Source organism: Drosophila sechellia, chromosome 3R, assembly GCF_004382195.2.
Source record: "Drosophila sechellia strain sech25 chromosome 3R, ASM438219v1, whole genome shotgun sequence".
In the NCBI taxonomy this organism is placed as follows: Eukaryota; Metazoa; Arthropoda; class Insecta; order Diptera; family Drosophilidae; genus Drosophila; species Drosophila sechellia.
In genome coordinates this window covers 11635757-11655586 of record NC_045952.1, presented here as the reverse complement: position 1 = coordinate 11655586, position 19830 = coordinate 11635757, and the positions used below count along the sequence as shown (strand labels likewise).

At 42.5% G+C, this 19830-nt stretch overlaps 8 protein-coding genes across 12 annotated transcripts; 4 read left to right on the top strand and 4 right to left on the bottom strand.

The window, feature by feature from the left end:
• Positions 1 to 90: 90 nt before the first annotated feature.
• Positions 91 to 4735, bottom strand: LOC6616819. 3 transcript variants are annotated; one of them, XM_002041120.2, is made up of 3 exons: positions 4055 to 4735; positions 1095 to 1141; positions 91 to 672 (listed from the first exon to the last, which is right to left on the bottom strand). In XM_002041120.2, exons 2-3 carry the CDS (start codon positions 1105 to 1107, stop codon positions 401 to 403), a joined length of 285 nt encoding a protein of 94 aa, XP_002041156.1. In that variant the 5' UTR covers positions 1108 to 1141; positions 4055 to 4735; the 3' UTR covers positions 91 to 400. The 3 variants fall into 3 exon arrangements, with proteins under 3 accessions (XP_002041156.1, XP_032578709.1, XP_032578708.1); XM_032722818.1 differs by lacking the exon at positions 4055 to 4735 and adding an exon at positions 2720 to 2741; XM_032722817.1 differs by lacking the exon at positions 4055 to 4735 and adding an exon at positions 2655 to 2698.
• A 311-nt stretch (positions 4736 to 5046) lies between these two features.
• Positions 5047 to 7005, top strand: LOC6616818 (leucine-rich melanocyte differentiation-associated protein). 2 transcript variants are annotated; one of them, XM_032722814.1, is made up of 5 exons: positions 5094 to 5110; positions 5258 to 5339; positions 5415 to 5566; positions 5620 to 6051; positions 6116 to 7005. In XM_032722814.1, exons 3-5 carry the CDS (start codon positions 5523 to 5525, stop codon positions 6480 to 6482), a joined length of 843 nt encoding a protein of 280 aa, XP_032578705.1. In that variant the 5' UTR covers positions 5094 to 5110; positions 5258 to 5339; positions 5415 to 5522; the 3' UTR covers positions 6483 to 7005. The 2 variants fall into 2 exon arrangements, with proteins under 2 accessions (XP_032578704.1, XP_032578705.1); XM_032722813.1 differs by having other exon boundaries at positions 5047 to 5339.
• LOC6621902 (ER membrane protein complex subunit 2) lies at positions 6915 to 8875 on the bottom strand (the record flags this gene model as incomplete). The annotated part of the gene is made up of 4 exons (XM_032722758.1): positions 6915 to 7418; positions 7481 to 7637; positions 7766 to 8124; positions 8762 to 8875. Coding segments are annotated over 4 exons (879 nt in total), but the record flags the coding sequence as incomplete, so codon positions are not given.
• Positions 8876 to 9964: 1089 nt separating this feature from the next.
• On the top strand, positions 9965 to 12212 carry LOC6616817 (leucine-rich melanocyte differentiation-associated protein). The gene is made up of 5 exons (XM_002041118.2): positions 9965 to 10046; positions 10122 to 10273; positions 10327 to 10758; positions 10823 to 11296; positions 11394 to 12212. The coding sequence occupies exons 2-4, from the start codon at positions 10230 to 10232 to the stop codon at positions 11187 to 11189; spliced, it is 843 nt and encodes a 280-aa protein (XP_002041154.1). The 5' UTR covers positions 9965 to 10046; positions 10122 to 10229; the 3' UTR covers positions 11190 to 11296; positions 11394 to 12212.
• Positions 11382 to 13730, bottom strand: LOC6621266 (ER membrane protein complex subunit 2). Its single transcript, XM_032722740.1, has 2 exons — positions 13659 to 13730; positions 11382 to 11744 (listed from the first exon to the last, which is right to left on the bottom strand). The coding sequence occupies exons 1-2, from the start codon at positions 13728 to 13730 to the stop codon at positions 11382 to 11384; spliced, it is 435 nt and encodes a 144-aa protein (XP_032578631.1).
• LOC116801703 (leucine-rich melanocyte differentiation-associated protein-like) lies at positions 13585 to 15332 on the top strand. Its single transcript, XM_032722812.1, has 4 exons — positions 13585 to 13666; positions 13742 to 13893; positions 13947 to 14378; positions 14443 to 15332. Exons 2-4 carry the CDS (start codon positions 13850 to 13852, stop codon positions 14807 to 14809), a joined length of 843 nt encoding a protein of 280 aa, XP_032578703.1. The 5' UTR covers positions 13585 to 13666; positions 13742 to 13849; the 3' UTR covers positions 14810 to 15332.
• LOC6616816 (ER membrane protein complex subunit 2) lies at positions 15242 to 16773 on the bottom strand. Its single transcript, XM_032722809.1, has 4 exons — positions 16642 to 16773; positions 16093 to 16501; positions 15808 to 15964; positions 15242 to 15745 (listed from the first exon to the last, which is right to left on the bottom strand). The coding sequence occupies exons 1-4, from the start codon at positions 16673 to 16675 to the stop codon at positions 15497 to 15499; spliced, it is 849 nt and encodes a 282-aa protein (XP_032578700.1). The 5' UTR covers positions 16676 to 16773; the 3' UTR covers positions 15242 to 15496.
• An 868-nt stretch (positions 16774 to 17641) lies between these two features.
• LOC6621741 (leucine-rich melanocyte differentiation-associated protein) lies at positions 17642 to 19762 on the top strand. 2 transcript variants are annotated; one of them, XM_032722816.1, is made up of 6 exons: positions 17642 to 17911; positions 17973 to 18069; positions 18217 to 18298; positions 18374 to 18525; positions 18579 to 19010; positions 19075 to 19762. In XM_032722816.1, the coding sequence occupies exons 4-6, from the start codon at positions 18482 to 18484 to the stop codon at positions 19439 to 19441; spliced, it is 843 nt and encodes a 280-aa protein (XP_032578707.1). In that variant the 5' UTR covers positions 17642 to 17911; positions 17973 to 18069; positions 18217 to 18298; positions 18374 to 18481; the 3' UTR covers positions 19442 to 19762. The 2 variants fall into 2 exon arrangements, with proteins under 2 accessions (XP_032578707.1, XP_032578706.1); XM_032722815.1 differs by having other exon boundaries at positions 17973 to 18298.
• The last annotated feature ends 68 nt before the right edge of the window (positions 19763 to 19830 follow it).

Sequence of the window (19830 nt, the reverse complement as noted above, 5' to 3'; positions counted from 1 at the left end):
TTCTGTTGAGGATTCTCGTGATCTTGTAATCTCTTTTTATTGCATACTGCAGATACGACCCTTTGGGGATCCAAGAACAAAAGATACAACTTCTATGGGCAAGTATTTCGTTTATTCCATTAACTATCATTGCGATCTTTCATAGGACTGAACTTATGAGAATTTACACGTCCTAAAAAAACAATCCACATTCCATAGTTTGGCTTTAGCAGTCACTTTCGCACTCGTATTGCACCTAGAGTTTTTCCAACTCTATCCTTATAAAAACCACAGGTCTATATACAACGTACGTACTATATACAAATAGTTAAAACTACGCTTGTTTATGTACAAGAGTCTACTTAATACCGTCCGGGTACCTATATACAATAAGCTGGGCTCTTGAGGCCCGTTTTTTTTTTTAAAGCGATCCCACTTTCTCCATTAAATACCAGGGAAGGAACACGGAGACGGCCACCACGGCCACACAGGTTGCGCACATGGCCACTGTCGCCGAGAGATTGGTCATCGAGAAGTGATCCTCCTTGTCCTCCAGCTCCTCATGAGGATGCCTCTCGAACTCCAGCACCTCGACGTCGAAGCGAAAACGGACTTTCGACTCCGGAGAGTCCTTGCGCCACACCAAATGGCCAGAGGACTCGCGGCGCTCCAGGCTCCATTTCGGATCGTGGACTGCGAAGTAAATTAAGAAAATAGAGGCTTAGATATTTAGATAAATAATAGAAGGTCATAAACGTCTATTTATCAGTGCATCAAATGGGCTACAACTATTCATCAATACATATACGATTATCTTCTGAAAAACGTGCAATACAATTTTGTATATAAATATTTTTTTGAGCTTTAATCAACGAAAAAAAGTATTTGACAACACTTTGTATACAACAATTCTACATCAGATAGCTAAATTTATATACCCATAAGTATGCTATAAATATTATTCTTGAGCATTGCGTCAATCTAATCGTTACATTGCGATTGAAAGTGGTAAAACAGCTATTTTTAAAATTATCGCTTCCATATGAAAGCGATCTGTCTACAAAGTATTATATCCACTCTGTTGCCAAGTTAATTGATTTAATTTAAATACTTACCTGATCCAGTCATTCTGCCGTTTTGGGAGTAAGTTCAATTCGAAACCCTGAAATGACACAAAAAATATCATTGAATAAATTAAGTGAATAATACTGCTCATATAGACACCGATTAAATGAAACGTTTGCTATTGCACTGCGGAAAAGTTCTGAGTAATCAAACGTTCTAGGTGAAGTACGGCTACCAACTAATTAGCATTCCAGGCACACGATCAATTAGTGCTCACACTTCCCGACATTCGAAATTAAAATGGAACACGGCGGCTAAGTTGCTGACCCTGTCCTTCCATCGCTCAAATGAATAAATTGGTGGCTATAATTTCCCATATAATGAATACTTTTTATTTGATATTCCATTAACCCGGCGTGAGTTCGCATAGACTTTAGTGCCCTGAAATTCCAGCCAGTTAAGAACCTCGTACCTGTACATATGTATTGACATGTGGGGAAGACGACACCTGACTTTTCACTTATCCCCTGTTCGCACATTGATTTCATTGTGTTGTCTTTTTTGTCATGAGAAAAAAAAGTGGTGTCACACACGAGGGCAAAACCAAAAAATCAATCACGCTGGACACTTTGTACTAGTGGAAAGTGAGTTTTTATAACATGGGGTATTTAAGTAATCAATACTTGTAAATATTGCTAATTTGATAAGCACTAAACGAGCGAGTGACCAGGAAAATAACAAAGAATTGCTTGTCTAACTCTTGGACTTTATTGTGTCACTTTTAGCAATTTATTTTCATCATTGCTTTGTGGCAAATTATTTTTAGTCAAACCATTTCCGTAGACTTGTAAATTTACAATTGCGTAAGTTCCTTGAACCGTGATTATATATTTTTAATAAAAAGCTAACCTTGCCTTCACACGGATATCCGAACGATAGGCTTTCAATGTCGAAAAACAGAACGATAAGTGATGGACTTTAAATTAATTTACCAATATCCTTATCTTTTGGCTCAAATGTTTTGACTAATATTCAAATTTCGAGGAAGTCTCTTTGGGATAAAAACATATGCGAATGGATGACGCAAAACCGGGGAACAAAACATAAATAAACGCAAACAAAGAGGCAACAAACAAATTGAAATTTTTGACGTATTTATTTCGAATACCCTGTTGTACTGAACAATTATTTTTTTAGATTGCTCTTGCAGATGAAATAGGGAAATAAATCAAAATTGGCAAAATGAAAATATGTGTATCTGATTGTGTTTGGAGAACATAAACAAGTCAGTGCGCCCTGCTGTTAAGAGGTATTCCAGAGTCGGTACACATGGCTCGGTTCGTTTTTGAATGCGGTTTTTGTATATTTAACGTGGAGCTCGAATTCCGAAATGACATCGAGAAAGGTCGCAGCGCCAAATTAGCATTCCACGCATTGTAGACCGCTGCCCTTGAAATCCGGCATTACGACAGCTTACAAAACCGATTCTACCGGTTCCAAACGATCTATTTCATTATCTGGAGACTTTCAATATCCAACACAGCACGGGAAACCTATTTGCTCATTTGGAGAGCACTCGGTGCGAAAGTGCCTAATATTTACCGACTCACTTTCGAAGCACTATACTGCATTGGTCTCTACCCAGTCCGATCAGTTTTTTTTAAGATTTTAGCACCTTTTAGCCACCGAATGATAAAATTCAGCGATTGCCGCACGTTCGACACGGAAAGTGATCGTTCTATGGCGATTTGCGAGTCAGACTGGGCTTTTTTACTGGACTTTGGTCAGCGATTCGATGCGATTCTTTGTGAGCGTACAAGTAGTAGTACACATATCTGCAATAATACACCGCTTACACACGATCGTTTTTGCATGGCATAAAGTCCCCTACGATCCAGTGTATTGGTGTTTTTAATTGGTTTTCCTATTTTTGTTGCTGCTGCGGTCCGATAAGATTCACAAAGAAACGGCAACGTCAGCTGAGCACTTTTAATCAATGAACTCACACAGCGCACTCACTCGTCCCACAGATGCCCATTTCCACTTGAGTTCGGCCACAGTGGTCCCTCGCTAGTGGCGACCCCAAAGGAAAGAGTGTCACGGCTGGTCGGTCGTCTTGGCATTTTAAGCTTTGTTAGCCGAAAACCTGATTTGGCCAATGCCACTTTTATGCACATCCACATGCACGGATTACGCAAGCCACGCTCCACTGTTTTACAGTAAAGCCGCCAAGTCAGTGAAATAGTTAGTTAGTTTCCACAAGTGCGAATCGCGCAATCCGTCACAAATCAGCATTCAAATTCACGGGGAGGTAAACACGCGCCTGCGATAAGAGTTAAGACCTCTTTTGTTGGAACTGATATTGATGTATGGTTGTAGTATGTATGTATGGCATGCTGTTGCTCATCGTATGTTGTCACTTAATCAATAAATATGTGGGGTCTGTCGCACAGAGAGAAATTATGCTCCACTAAACCGAGTAATCACATTGAAAACGAATTTGGCTTAGAGTAACTTATCAGAAACCTGTTTTAAACAGTTTGCCCTCATTTGATTGCGAAAAATTAGTTACTAGACAGTTTGTATGTGAATATTAATATTATAAAAAACTGTACAGCTTAAAAATATACAAACTGAAATAGTTAAATAAAAAATGTTAAGTGATTTGTTCACATATGTGTGATAATTTAACTATAAATGTTCACGAGTTGGAGCCAAATGCATATGAATTACTTGTTTAAAAATTAAATACAAATGGAATGTTAAATGATGTAATTTTAAACATATTCGTTACACAATAACATAATATACATAAAATTTTGTTCACTTCATGACACATTAGTACTGCAGCTATTGGTTTTTTCCCTGTGTTACAATCGATTGGATGGTTGTTTGGGGGGGTGACGCCACTGGCAACCCGAGTAATCAATAACAAACTAAATTTAGTATTTGCTATGCTCGCATGCTCAATTGCATATTTATGTAAACCCAGACGTGTTTTTGTTATTACCGCTGCGATTTGCAACTCGAGGCCAAGCGCCGCTCGAGAATTGGACAACAGCTGTAGTCGTGCACCGCCACGAAAATAACACTCGCACTCGTCGCACACACTCGAAAAGTCGATTCAATTCGATTCGACTCGATTCGGATCGATCTTGCTGAGCTTTTGCCGCGTGTAGGCCGCGCCGAACTATTGGGGTCTAGAGCGTGGAGCTGACTGCCGACCACTGGCCCACTCGCCGTGCTCCATTCCAGCCCCAGCGGTACGAGACCAGACCAGAGTAACATAGTACCAGGCAGCTTTACGAGCGGTATTGCTGAGAGCGAAAGTCCGCCGGGGGCTCGCCCCTCCGAGTTCCACTATATCGTCTAGTGGAATCGCCTACTAGTGCTGCCGTTTGGTCTCTCTCGACTGGGAGTGCTCGTGGGTAAATTAACTTAATGAATGAGTGAATCGAATCGAAGCTTGGGGTAAGAGCCAAAGATGTCAGCCCAAACAGTGACGATCAGTGTGTAAGGTGTAACTACAGTCAAGCCTCTGTAGTGAGCGTTAATAGTAAACTTTGATTACCAGCAAAATAAAAATAAACATAACAGGGGCCGTGCTGTAAGACTAGATTAAAGTCACATAATCTACATATTTTCACGTTTTCCTTCTCTTTCCGCCTGCATGTCGAAATCAGCACAATCGGTCAACTCTAAATGAACAAACAAGTAAATAAAAGTGATTTATAATGCAAGGAGCTCTTATTATTTAGCTATACATATATTATATCCAGCGAAACAACATAGACCAATTGTTCCAAGCCACGTAAGGTAATACAAAGTTCCTGAGTTTGATAAAAGAGATAAGAAAGAACACCTTAAGCCCTCTTACCGAAAGTACTCCTAACTTGATAAGTAGTTCGGTAAACCAATATCTAAATAGTATACCAAGCGTTCAGCAAAACTAACACACCATCTCCGTAGATAATTCCGTGGAAGAGTATCAGCATCAACAAGGGAAAAACAATAAAGATTTCTTCCTCATACCTTACTTTGTTGTTCTCGACTTGCAAGTACAAATGTATGTGCATTCACACTTACTAATCTGAACGAGTAATTTTACACAGAAAAAAACGTTTTTTAATAAACTTATTTTATAGTAAAAGGGAAATGAATTACTATAAAATTGTGGTAGTAAAGATTCTTAACCTATTTAAATTTCCAACAGTGATTTTTCGAGTGTACTTTGAGTGCGTTGGGTGATTGTGACCACCAAGATGACAATTGTTTCAATACACTCACATATTCGGGTATGTGTTTGCTTGGGGAGCGGAAGATCCAGATAATGTGCGCGGAGCGGGAGTCAAGTGTCATTTTTCCCTCAGTCTACCACAGACGTTGGACCAAAATAAATACCATCCGGCGGAGTCCCGATCCCGATTGGAATACACCAAGATTAGGATCAGCTGCCAGTTATGTAGATCTACGCCGTTATGTCTGGAACATCGACCTCTGAACGCTCCAACTCCGAAGACAGGTAGTAGATAGGCATCCAAAATCTATATTATGGCCATAATATCCCGCTTCCAGTCCGTCGAATACCTGCCTAACAGAGGTGCTCAGGAATTGTGCCAATATCCAGTCGTTGGAGAGCTTGAACTACGAATATAACGACGTTCTGCTGACCGAACCCAACGAGGGGAAGATGATTACGTCGAATCCGTACTCCTTTAGCGGCAACATTTCCATCAGCAGTGGTCCAAGTGAAGATGTTTCATTTACGGAAAGCATCCTGGAGGACAACGGGCGCATTTCGCTGGCCTATGAGAACCTGAAGACAATTCCGCGGCGACTGGCCGACAAATTCGCAGCGCAGACCAAGTTTCTCGATTTGAGTCACAATGATTTCCGAAATCTGAGATTTCTCTCCTTTTTCGAGGATCTGGACACGTTAATCCTGGATCGCAACGTAAACTTGGACATAAACACTTTTCCCTACTTGCCGAGCTTAAGGATCCTGTGGTGATTACCCTGAATTTAGCATAAAGTGGTCCACGCAATAACATCTATAGTATTCGTCTTGCAGGATCAACAATTGCGATATAGCAAATATAACCGACTGGATACACCGCATCGAACGGCAGTGTCCTGCGCTGGATCAGCTCTCTTGCATGGGAAATCCTGGCATCCGCACTGTTTTCGGGGGCCAAATACCCCGCGAGTATATACTACAGGTGCTTCCCCAGCTAAAATACCTCGATGGACTTCCGACCAGCAGGAGTGCAGTTCATGCGACGCTGTCTTCCTCACAAGGACAGGGTCCAGACTCCACCAGCAATTCGGAGAAGCCTCCACCCGCATCCGCACTCACTTTCAAGGACATCTTCCGGCCAAAGCATTCCAGAAAATCGCACAGCGGACGGATGTACGGCAAGGGCTCCTCCACTAATTGAAGTAATATGCCGAAGGAGGGAGGGGTATTCCACTGATTGCATTATGTCCCATTGTTGGACTATTTTTAACCGTCCGCTGGATTATCAGCGCTGCCCTGCAGTCGTCGATTGCACCTACAGTGCTATGCAAGTAAATATGCATATGGTTATTTCCATGTACGTATATAAATTTGCAATCGTATGGCGATGGACACGCACAAGCCTAGTGAGAATTAATCTAGTGCATTAAAGCCATTTTTACAATAATAAGAGTCAATGACCTCATCGAATAGTCAAGTAAACAAACGTATACCATCTTCAGAATAAATGTTCTTCGTCTTATTCTGAATGTCGTTCAGTGCCCGATTAATTTTACGGATGTAAATACATGGGCACGAGTTGATATTGTTTAAAAACTTGAGGCCAGCCAAAAGATAAAAAGTAAGCAGTTCATTGCGATTAATCTAAATTTATTAAAGGACTATTTTTGCCTACCTCAATAATAAATGTTTTAAATTATCCGGTTTCAATGCCGTCAACAATACTAGACCACCAAAAACAGTTGCTTGGACTGATTATAAAATTGTTTCTTTGATTGTTTATCTATGTAACTTGCTTAAAGAACAGAAACTGGAAACCCACTTCTGAGGATATTTGGAACCATTACATTCTGGCATCTATTGCACAAATTAGTAGTGCTTATATTAGTCAATTCGATTTGATTTCCAGGTTTCCAAAGGCAGCCTCCAAGGGTACAATCGTTTGTTTTGACAAAAGTTGTTCAAGGGCCCATTGACTTAACTTTTGCAGCTCCTTCCGCTTGGAGCTCACGGCTCGGGAGTTGTCCAATTGGTTGCAGCACAGGTAAATGCCATAAAGGGCCCTCAAGTTATGCGGATTAAGCTTCAGGGCCTGCGAATAGTAAGTGCGAGCCGATTCCATATTCTCGACGCCACCCTGAAATAAAACTACTTTATTAAATGGACTTCATTAGGGGTTAGCGGGGTTATATAGCTCACCATTGTGTACCGTATTTCCGCCAAGCGCTGGTGTATTAGATGGCTATGGGGATTGTGCAGCAAAACCTCCTCCATACAAAAAGCAGCTTTGCCAAACTCGCCCTCAGCCAGATACATGTTGCACAGCTCGTGCCATGTCTCCTGGTCAGACATAAATCTGAAGGAATATTACATATTTATGAGATTGTCGTACATGGTAAGATTAGGAGTTTTGTCTAGCAACCGGATGCCGGAAACTAATTTGGTTTCATTCTTCCAAAAATCTCCTGAACTGAGCCTTCTTACTTCTTCAGATACTCGTTGAGCTCCTTGATGGCCTCCAGGCGACGACCACGGGCCTTGAGGATGGCAATCTTGCGCTTCCTGGGCGCGGCATTTGTTTCGTCCTTAGCAATGATTGCGTCCAGGACCTCGTCAGCCTCATCGTACTGCTCCAGAGCCTCGTAGCGCATCGCTTTGAACTTCATCACGCGCAGGCTGCCTGGGAACTCGAGGGCCAGCTGCTTGGTGCACTCGGTAGCTATGTCAAAGCGAGCCGTATCCAATGCCGCGATGATCACCTGCTCCAGGATAAGATGCCGCTCGTTGCCGGTCTTGTGCACCTTGTCCTCCAGCACAGCAACCCACAGCTGGACCACCTCCACCTGTAGTATGTATGTATGGCATGCTGTTGCTCATCGTATGTTGTCACTTAATCAATAAATATGTGGGGTCTGTCGCACAGAGAGAAATTATGCTCCACTAAACCGAGTAATCACATTGAAAACGAATTTGGCTTAGAGTAACTTATCAGAAACCTGTTTTAAACAGTTTGCCCTCATTTGATTGCGAAAAATTAGTTACTAGACAGTTTGTATGTGAATATTAATATTATAAAAAACTGTACAGCTTAAAAATATACAAACTGAAATAGTTAAATAAAAAATGTTAAGTGATTTGTTCACATATGTGTGATAATTTAACTATAAATGTTCACGAGTTGGAGCCAAATGCATATGAATTACTTGTTTAAAAATTAAATACAAATGGAATGTTAAATGATGTAATTTTAAACATATTCGTTACACAATAACATAATATACATAAAATTTTGTTCACTTCATGACACATTAGTACTGCAGCTATTGGTTTTTTCCCTGTGTTACAATCGATTGGATGGTTGTTTGGGGGGGTGACGCCACTGGCAACCCGAGTAATCAATAACAAACTAAATTTAGTATTTGCTATGCTCGCATGCTCAATTGCATATTTATGTAAACCCAGACGTGTTTTTGTTATTACCGCTGCGATTTGCAACTCGAGGCCAAGCGCCGCTCGAGAATTGGACAACAGCTGTAGTCGTGCACCGCCACGAAAATAACACTCGCACTCGTCGCACACACTCGAAAAGTCGATTCAATTCGATTCGACTCGATTCGGATCGATCTTGCTGAGCTTTTGCCGCGTGTAGGCCGCGCCGAACTATTGGGGTCTAGAGCGTGGAGCTGACTGCCGACCACTGGCCCACTCGCCGTGCTCCATTCCAGCCCCAGCGGTACGAGACCAGACCAGAGTAACATAGTACCAGGCAGCTTTACGAGCGGTATTGCTGAGAGCGAAAGTCCGCCGGGGGCTCGCCCCTCCGAGTTCCACTATATCGTCTAGTGGAATCGCCTACTAGTGCTGCCGTTTGGTCTCTCTCGACTGGGAGTGCTCGTGGGTAAATTAACTTAATGAATGAGTGAATCGAATCGAAGCTTGGGGTAAGAGCCAAAGATGTCAGCCCAAACAGTGACGATCAGTGTGTAAGGTGTAACTACAGTCAAGCCTCTGTAGTGAGCGTTAATAGTAAACTTTGATTACCAGCAAAATAAAAATAAACATAACAGGGGCCGTGCTGTAAGACTAGATTAAAGTCACATAATCTACATATTTTCACGTTTTCCTTCTCTTTCCGCCTGCATGTCGAAATCAGCACAATCGGTCAACTCTAAATGAACAAACAAGTAAATAAAAGTGATTTATAATGCAAGGAGCTCTTATTATTTAGCTATACATATATTATATGCAGCGAAACAACATAGACCAATTGTTCCAAGCCACGTAAGGTAATACAAAGTTCCTGAGTTTGATAAAAGAGATAAGAAAGAACACCTTAAGCCCTCTTACCGAAAGTACTCCTAACTTGATAAGTAGTTCGGTAAACCAATATCTAAATAGTATACCAAGCGTTCAGCAAAACTAACACACCATTTCCGTAGATAATTCCGTGGAAGAGTATCATCATCAACAAAGGAAAAACAATAGAGATTTCTTCCTCATACCTTACTTTGTTGTTCTCGACTTGCAAGTACAAATGTATGTGCATTCACACTTACTAATCTGAACGAGTAATTTTACACAGAAAAAAACGTTTTTTAATAAACTTATTTTATAGTAAAAGGGAAATGAATTACTATAAAATTGTGGTAGTAAAGATTCTTAACCTATTTAAATTTCCAACAGTGATTTTTCGAGTGTACTTTGAGTGCGTTGGGTGATTGTGACCACCAAGATGACAATTGTTTCAATACACTCACATATTCGGGTATGTGTTTGCTTGGGGAGCGGAAGATCCAGATAATGTGCGCGGAGCGGGAGTCAAGTGTCATTTTTCCCTCAGTCTACCACAGACGTTGGACCAAAATAAATACCATCCGGCGGAGTCCCGATCCCGATTGGAATACACCAAGATTAGGATCAGCTGCCAGTTATGTAGATCTACGCCGTTATGTCTGGAACATCGACCTCTGAACGCTCCAACTCCGAAGACAGGTAGTAGATAGGCATCCAAAATCTATATTATGGCCATAATATCCCGCTTCCAGTCCGTCGAATACCTGCCTAACAGAGGTGCTCAGGAATTGTGCCAATATCCAGTCGTTGGAGAGCTTGAACTACGAATATAACGACGTTCTGCTGACCGAACCCAACGAGGGGAAGATGATTACGTCGAATCCGTACTCCTTTAGCGGCAACATTTCCATCAGCAGTGGTCCAAGCGAAGATGTTTCATTTACGGAAAGCATCCTGGAGGACAACGGGCGCATTTCGCTGGCCTATGAGAACCTGAAGACAATTCCGCGGCGACTGGCCGACAAATTCGCAGCGCAGACCAAGTTTCTCGATTTGAGTCACAATGATTTCCGAAATCTGAGATTTCTCTCCTTTTTCGAGGATCTGGACACGTTAATCCTGGATCGCAACGTAAACTTGGACATAAACACTTTTCCCTACTTGCCGAGCTTAAGGATCCTGTGGTGATTACCCTGAATTTAGCATAAAGTGGTCCACGCAATAACATCTATAGTATTCGTCTTGCAGGATCAACAATTGCGATATAGCAAATATAACCGACTGGATACACCGCATCGAACGGCAGTGTCCTGCGCTGGATCAGCTCTCTTGCATGGGAAATCCTGGCATCCGCACTGTTTTCGGGGGCCAAATACCCCGCGAGTATATACTACAGGTGCTTCCCCAGCTAAAATACCTCGATGGACTTCCGACCAGCAGGAGTGCAGTTCATGCGACGCTGTCTTCCTCACAAGGACAGGGTCCAGACTCCACCAGCAATTCGGAGAAGCCTCCACCCGCATCCGCACTCACTTTCAAGGACATCTTCCGGCCAAAGCATTCCAGAAAATCGCACAGCGGACGGATGTACGGCAAGGGCTCCTCCACTAATTGAAGTAATATGCCGAAGGAGGGAGGGGTATTCCACTGATTGCATTATGTCCCATTGTTGGACTATTTTAACCGTCGGAATATTACATATTTATGAGATTGTCGTACATGGTAAGATTAGGAGTTTTGTCTAGCAACCGGATGCCGGAAACTAATTTGGTTTCATTCTTCCAAAAATCTCCTGAACTGAGCCTTCTTACTTCTTCAGATACTCGTTGAGCTCCTTGATGGCCTCCAGGCGACGACCACGGGCCTTGAGGATGGCAATCTTGCGCTTCCTGGGCGCGGCATTTGTTTCGTCCTTAGCAATGATTGCGTCCAGGACCTCGTCAGCCTCATCGTACTGCTCCAGAGCCTCGTAGCGCATCGCTTTGAACTTCATCACGCGCAGGCTGCCTGGGAACTCGAGGGCCAGCTGCTTGGTGCACTCGGTAGCTATGTCAAAGCGAGCCGTATCCAATGCCGCGATGATCACCTGCTCCAGGATAAGATGCCGCTCGTTGCCGGTCTTGTGCACCTTGTCCTCCAGCACAGCAACCCACAGCTGGACCACCTCCACCTGTAGTATGTATGTATGGCATGCTGTTGCTCATCGTATGTTGTCACTTAATCAATAAATATGTGGGGTCTGTCGCACAGAGAGAAATTATGCTCCACTAAACCGAGTAATCACATTGAAAACGAATTTGGCTTAGAGTAACTTATCAGAAACCTGTTTTAAACAGTTTGCCCTCATTTGATTGCGAAAAATTAGTTACTAGACAGTTTGTATGTGAATATTAATATTATAAAAAACTGTACAGCTTAAAAATATACAAACTGAAATAGTTAAATAAAAAATGTTAAGTGATTTGTTCACATATGTGTGATAATTTAACTATAAATGTTCACGAGTTGGAGCCAAATGCATATGAATTACTTGTTTAAAAATTAAATACAAATGGAATGTTAAATGATGTAATTTTAAACATATTCGTTACACAATAACATAATATACATAAAATTTTGTTCACTTCATGACACATTAGTACTGCAGCTATTGGTTTTTTCCCTGTGTTACAATCGATTGGATGGTTGTTTGGGGGGGTGACGCCACTGGCAACCCGAGTAATCAATAACAAACTAAATTTAGTATTTGCTATGCTCGCATGCTCAATTGCATATTTATGTAAACCCAGACGTGTTTTTGTTATTACCGCTGCGATTTGCAACTCGAGGCCAAGCGCCGCTCGAGAATTGGACAACAGCTGTAGTCGTGCACCGCCACGAAAATAACACTCGCACTCGTCGCACACACTCGAAAAGTCGATTCAATTCGATTCGACTCGATTCGGATCGATCTTGCTGAGCTTTTGCCGCGTGTAGGCCGCGCCGAACTATTGGGGTCTAGAGCGTGGAGCTGACTGCCGACCACTGGCCCACTCGCCGTGCTCCATTCCAGCCCCAGCGGTACGAGACCAGACCAGAGTAACATAGTACCAGGCAGCTTTACGAGCGGTATTGCTGAGAGCGAAAGTCCGCCGGGGGCTCGCCCCTCCGAGTTCCACTATATCGTCTAGTGGAATCGCCTACTAGTGCTGCCGTTTGGTCTCTCTCGACTGGGAGTGCTCGTGGGTAAATTAACTTAATGAATGAGTGAATCGAATCGAAGCTTGGGGTAAGAGCCAAAGATGTCAGCCCAAACAGTGACGATCAGTGTGTAAGGTGTAACTACAGTCAAGCCTCTGTAGTGAGCGTTAATAGTAAACTTTGATTACCAGCAAAATAAAAATAAACATAACAGGGGCCGTGCTGTAAGACTAGATTAAAGTCACATAATCTACATATTTTCACGTTTTCCTTCTCTTTCCGCCTGCATGTCGAAATCAGCACAATCGGTCAACTCTAAATGAACAAACAAGTAAATAAAAGTGATTTATAATGCAAGGAGCTCTTATTATTTAGCTATACATATATTATATCCAGCGAAACAACATAGACCAATTGTTCCAAGCCACGTAAGGTAATACAAAGTTCCTGAGTTTGATAAAAGAGATAAGAAAGAACACCTTAAGCCCTCTTACCGAAAGTACTCCTAACTTGATAAGTAGTTCGGTAAACCAATATCTAAATAGTATACCAAGCGTTCAGCAAAACTAACACACCATTTCCGTAGATAATTCCGTGGAAGAGTATCATCATCAACAAAGGAAAAACAATAGAGATTTCTTCCTCATACCTTACTTTGTTGTTCTCGACTTGCAAGTACAAATGTATGTGCATTCACACTTACTAATCTGAACGAGTAATTTTACACAGAAAAAAACGTTTTTTAATAAACTTATTTTATAGTAAAAGGGAAATGAATTACTATAAAATTGTGGTAGTAAAGATTCTTAACCTATTTAAATTTCCAACAGTGATTTTTCGAGTGTACTTTGAGTGCGTTGGGTGATTGTGACCACCAAGATGACAATTGTTTCAATACACTCACATATTCGGGTATGTGTTTGCTTGGGGAGCGGAAGATCCAGATAATGTGCGCGGAGCGGGAGTCAAGTGTCATTTTTCCCTCAGTCTACCACAGACGTTGGACCAAAATAAATACCATCCGGCGGAGTCCCGATCCCGATTGGAATACACCAAGATTAGGATCAGCTGCCAGTTATGTAGATCTACGCCGTTATGTCTGGAACATCGACCTCTGAACGCTCCAACTCCGAAGACAGGTAGTAGATAGGCATCCAAAATCTATATTATGGCCATAATATCCCGCTTCCAGTCCGTCGAATACCTGCCTAACAGAGGTGCTCAGGAATTGTGCCAATATCCAGTCGTTGGAGAGCTTGAACTACGAATATAACGACGTTCTGCTGACCGAACCCAACGAGGGGAAGATGATTACGTCGAATCCGTACTCCTTTAGCGGCAACATTTCCATCAGCAGTGGTCCAAGCGAAGATGTTTCATTTACGGAAAGCATCCTGGAGGACAACGGGCGCATTTCGCTGGCCTATGAGAACCTGAAGACAATTCCGCGGCGACTGGCCGACAAATTCGCAGCGCAGACCAAGTTTCTCGATTTGAGTCACAATGATTTCCGAAATCTGAGATTTCTCTCCTTTTTCGAGGATCTGGACACGTTAATCCTGGATCGCAACGTAAACTTGGACATAAACACTTTTCCCTACTTGCCGAGCTTAAGGATCCTGTGGTGATTACCCTGAATTTAGCATAAAGTGGTCCACGCAATAACATCTATAGTATTCGTCTTGCAGGATCAACAATTGCGATATAGCAAATATAACCGACTGGATACACCGCATCGAACGGCAGTGTCCTGCGCTGGATCAGCTCTCTTGCATGGGAAATCCTGGCATCCGCACTGTTTTCGGGGGCCAAATACCCCGCGAGTATATACTACAGGTGCTTCCCCAGCTAAAATACCTCGATGGACTTCCGACCAGCAGGAGTGCAGTTCATGCGACGCTGTCTTCCTCACAAGGACAGGGTCCAGACTCCACCAGCAATTCGGAGAAGCCTCCACCCGCATCCGCACTCACTTTCAAGGACATCTTCCGGCCAAAGCATTCCAGAAAATCGCACAGCGGACGGATGTACGGCAAGGGCTCCTCCACTAATTGAAGTAATATGCCGAAGGAGGGAGGGGTATTCCACTGATTGCATTATGTCCCATTGTTGGACTATTTTTAACCGTCCGCTGGATTATCAGCGCTGCCCTGCAGTCGTCGATTGCACCTACAGTGCTATGCAAGTAAATATGCATATGGTTATTTCCATGTACGTATATAAATTTGCAATCGTATGGCGATGGACACGCACAAGCCTAGTGAGAATTAATCTAGTGCATTAAAGCCATTTTTACAATAATAAGAGTCAATGACCTCATCGAATAGTCAAGTAAACAAACGTATACCATCTTCAGAATAAATGTTCTTCGTCTTATTCTGAATGTCGTTCAGTGCCCGATTAATTTTACGGATGTAAATACATGGGCACGAGTTGATATTGTTTAAAAACTTGAGGCCAGCCAAAAGATAAAAAGTAAGCAGTTCATTGCGATTAATCTAAATTTATTAAAGGACTATTTTTGCCTACCTCAATAATAAATGTTTTAAATTATCCGGTTTCAATGCCGTCAACAATACTAGACCACCAAAAACAGTTGCTTGGACTGATTATAAAATTGTTTCTTTGATTGTTTATCTATGTAACTTGCTTAAAGAACAGAAACTGGAAACCCACTTCTGAGGATATTTGGAACCATTACATTCTGGCATCTATTGCACAAATTAGTAGTGCTTATATTAGTCAATTCGATTTGATTTCCAGGTTTCCAAAGGCAGCCTCCAAGGGTACAATCGTTTGTTTTGACAAAAGTTGTTCAAGGGCCCATTGACTTAACTTTTGCAGCTCCTTCCGCTTGGAGCTCACGGCTCGGGAGTTGTCCAATTGGTTGCAGCACAGGTAAATGCCATAAAGGGCCCTCAAGTTATGCGGATTAAGCTTCAGGGCCTGCGAATAGTAAGTGCGAGCCGATTCCATATTCTCGACGCCACCCTGAAATAAAACTACTTTATCAAATGGACTTCATTAGGGGTTAGCGGGGTTATATAGCTCACCATTGTGTACCGTATTTCCGCCAAGCGCTGGTGTATTAGATGGCTATGGGGATTGTGCAGCAAAACCTCCTCCATACAAAAAGCAGCTTTGCCAAACTCGCCCTCAGCCAGATACATGTTGCACAGCTCGTGCCATGTCTCCTGGTCAGACATAAATCTGAAGGAATATTACATATTTATGAGATTGTCGTACATGGTAAGATTAGGAGTTTTGTCTAGCAACCGGATGCCGGAAACTAATTTGGTTTCATTCTTCCAAAAATCTCCTGAACTGAGCCTTCTTACTTCTTCAGATACTCGTTGAGCTCCTTGATGGCCTCCAGGCGACGACCACGGGCCTTGAGGATGGCAATCTTGCGCTTCCTGGGCGCGGCATTTGTTTCGTCCTTAGCAATGATTGCGTCCAGGACCTCGTCAGCCTCATCGTACTGCTCCAGAGCCTCGTAGCGCATCGCTTTGAACTTCATCACGCGCAGGCTGCCTGGGAACTCGAGGGCCAGCTGCTTGGTGCACTCGGTAGCTATGTCAAAGCGAGCCGTATCCAATGCCGCGATGATCACCTGCTCCAGGATAAGATGCCGCTCGTTGCCGGTCTTGTGCACCTTGTCCTCCAGCACAGCAACCCACAGCTGGACCACCTCCTCGCTGTGGCGACCTGTCTCCTCACGCCACGTTCTGAATTGATCCCGCACATCTGGAAGGATGATCAGACGATTATGATACGGCACTTTAATTCATGGCCCATTTTTTGGGTCCACGGAAAACCGGACGATTGGGAGAAACCCACTGACGTGGTCTGCACCCGTTTGGAGCCTGGAAAGGCTTAAAACTCACCCGTCCAGCTCATCTTCTCATAATCCAGCGACATATTCACTTAGGCGGACTCAAATATCTCATCAATTTAACTTAATTTTCTAATTGTAATCTTTAACTGGCGATTTCCTTCCTGTCAAAATAAAAGTGTGGCAGCGTAGTGAGCCGTTAAATTATACCAAATAACAGTGGCGTGGCGCTGCCAACCTGCTTTTTGAATATCGTAACACTCTACTCTACAGTAAGACGATATTCTTGATTTGTTGATAAGTTTGTAAAGTAAGGCGTCCCTGACCCAATAAATTATATATATCATATCCTCTCATCTGCATACATAAGTAAACGAGAAGGTATTATAACTGAGGGTAGATAGGTAATAAATAGGATAAAATATGATAAATAGTATAAATACGGTAAAATTGAGCCCACCTAGGTGCTTCCCTCGTGGTACGCCAGATATGTACAAGATCGGTACAAGAAAAAACATTTTTATAGAGTACCATCCTGCCATTCAAATAACTTAAAGTCCAATTCAAAAGATCAACCGGGAAACCTAATAAGTTTAGATTCCTATTGGATAATTAAGAGAGTCATATGGCTTACTAAATTTAGTATATATGACTTATTTTTTTAAGTTATTTTGTTATAATAGTCCTACAAAAAAATTTGATTCAAAAATATGTGACAAAGAAGTTTCGAAATTTCTCCCACGCACTCCCCCTATCGGAAGAGTTCTCCCTTGTCGGTATTTACAAGGCAAAACAATTCTTAAAATTAAATTGTTCCACCTAACATCATTAACACTTTCGATTCGACTTAATTCGGATTGATCTTGCTGAGCTTTTGCCGCGTGGAGCTGACTGCCGACCACTGGCCCACTCGCCGTGCTCCATTCCAGCCCCAGCGGTACGAGACCAGACCAGAGTAACATAGTACCAGGCAGCTTTACGAGCGGTATTGCTGAGAGCGAAAGTCCGCAGGGGCCATGCTGTAAGACTAGATTAAAGTCACATAATCTACATATTTTCACGTTTTCCTTCTCTTTCCGCCTGCATGTCGAAATCAGCACAATCGGTCAACTCTAAATGAACAAACAAGTAAATAAAAGTGATTTATAATGCAAGGAGCTCTTATTATTTAGCTATACATATATTATATCCAGCGAAACAACATAGACCAATTGTTCCAAGCCACGTAAGGTAATACAAAGTTCCTGAGTTTGATAAAAGAGATAAGAAAGAACACCTTAAGCCCTCTTACCGAAAGTACTCCTAACTTGATAAGTAGTTCGGTAAACCAATATCTAAATAGTATACCAAGCGTTCAGCAAAACTAACACACCATCTCCGTAGATAATTCCGTGGAAGAGTATCATCATCAACAAAGGAAAAACAATAGAGATTTCTTCCTCATACCTTACTTTGTTGTTCTCGACTTGCAAGTACAAATGTATGTGCATTCACACTTACTAATCTGAACGAGTAATTTTACACAGAAAAAAACGTTTTTTAATAAACTTATTTTATAGTAAAAGGGAAATGAATTACTATAAAATTGTGGTAGTAAAGATTCTTAACCTATTTAAATTTCCAACAGTGATTTTTCGAGTGTACTTTGAGTGCGTTGGGTGATTGTGACCACCAAGATGACAATTGTTTCAATACACTCACATATTCGGGTATGTGTTTGCTTGGGGAGCGGAAGATCCAGATAATGTGCGCGGAGCGGGAGTCAAGTGTCATTTTTCCCTCAGTCTACCACAGACGTTGGACCAAAATAAATACCATCCGGCGGAGTCCCGATCCCGATTGGAATACACCAAGATTAGGATCAGCTGCCAGTTATGTAGATCTACGCCGTTATGTCTGGAACATCGACCTCTGAACGCTCCAACTCCGAAGACAGGTAGTAGATAGGCATCCAAAATCTATATTATGGCCATAATATCCCGCTTCCAGTCCGTCGAATACCTGCCTAACAGAGGTGCTCAGGAATTGTGCCAATATCCAGTCGTTGGAGAGCTTGAACTACGAATATAACGACGTTCTGCTGACCGAACCCAACGAGGGGAAGATGATTACGTCGAATCCGTACTCCTTTAGCGGCAACATTTCCATCAGCAGTGGTCCAAGTGAAGATGTTTCATTTACGGAAAGCATCCTGGAGGACAACGGGCGCATTTCGCTGGCCTATGAGAACCTGAAGACAATTCCGCGGCGACTGGCAGACAAATTCGCAGCGCAGACCAAGTTTCTCGATTTGAGTCACAATGATTTCCGAAATCTGAGATTTCTCTCCTTTTTCGAGGATCTGGACACGTTAATCCTGGATCGCAACGTAAACTTGGACATAAACACTTTTCCCTACTTGCCGAGCTTAAGGATCCTGTGGTGATTACCCTGAATTTAGCATAAAGTGGTCCACGCAATAACATCTATAGTATTCGTCTTGCAGGATCAACAATTGCGATATAGCAAATATAACCGACTGGATACACCGCATCGAACGGCAGTGTCCTGCGCTGGATCAGCTCTCTTGCATGGGAAATCCTGGCATCCGCACTGTTTTCGGGGGCCAAATACCCCGCGAGTATATACTACAGGTGCTTCCCCAGCTAAAATACCTCGATGGACTTCCGACCAGCAGGAGTGCAGTTCATGCGACGCTGTCTTCCTCACAAGGACAGGGTCCAGACTCCACCAGCAATTCGGAGAAGCCTCCACCCGCATCCGCACTCACTTTCAAGGACATCTTCCGGCCAAAGCATTCCAGAAAATCGCACAGCGGACGGATGTACGGCAAGGGCTCCTCCACTAATTGAAGTAATATGCCGAAGGAGGGAGGGGTATTCCACTGATTGCATTATGTCCCATTGTTGGACTATTTTTAACCGTCCGCTGGATTATCAGCGCTGCCCTGCAGTCGTCGATTGCACCTACAGTGCTATGCAAGTAAATATGCATATGGTTATTTCCATGTACGTATATAAATTTGCAATCGTATGGCGATGGACACGCACAAGCCTAGTGAGAATTAATCTAGTGCATTAAAGCCATTTTTACAATAATAAGAGTCAATGACCTCATCGAATAGTCAAGTAAACAAACGTATACCATCTTCAGAATAAATGTTCTTCGTCTTATTCTGAATGTCGTTCAGTGCCCGATTAATTTTACGGATGTAAATACATGGGCACGAGTTGATATTGTT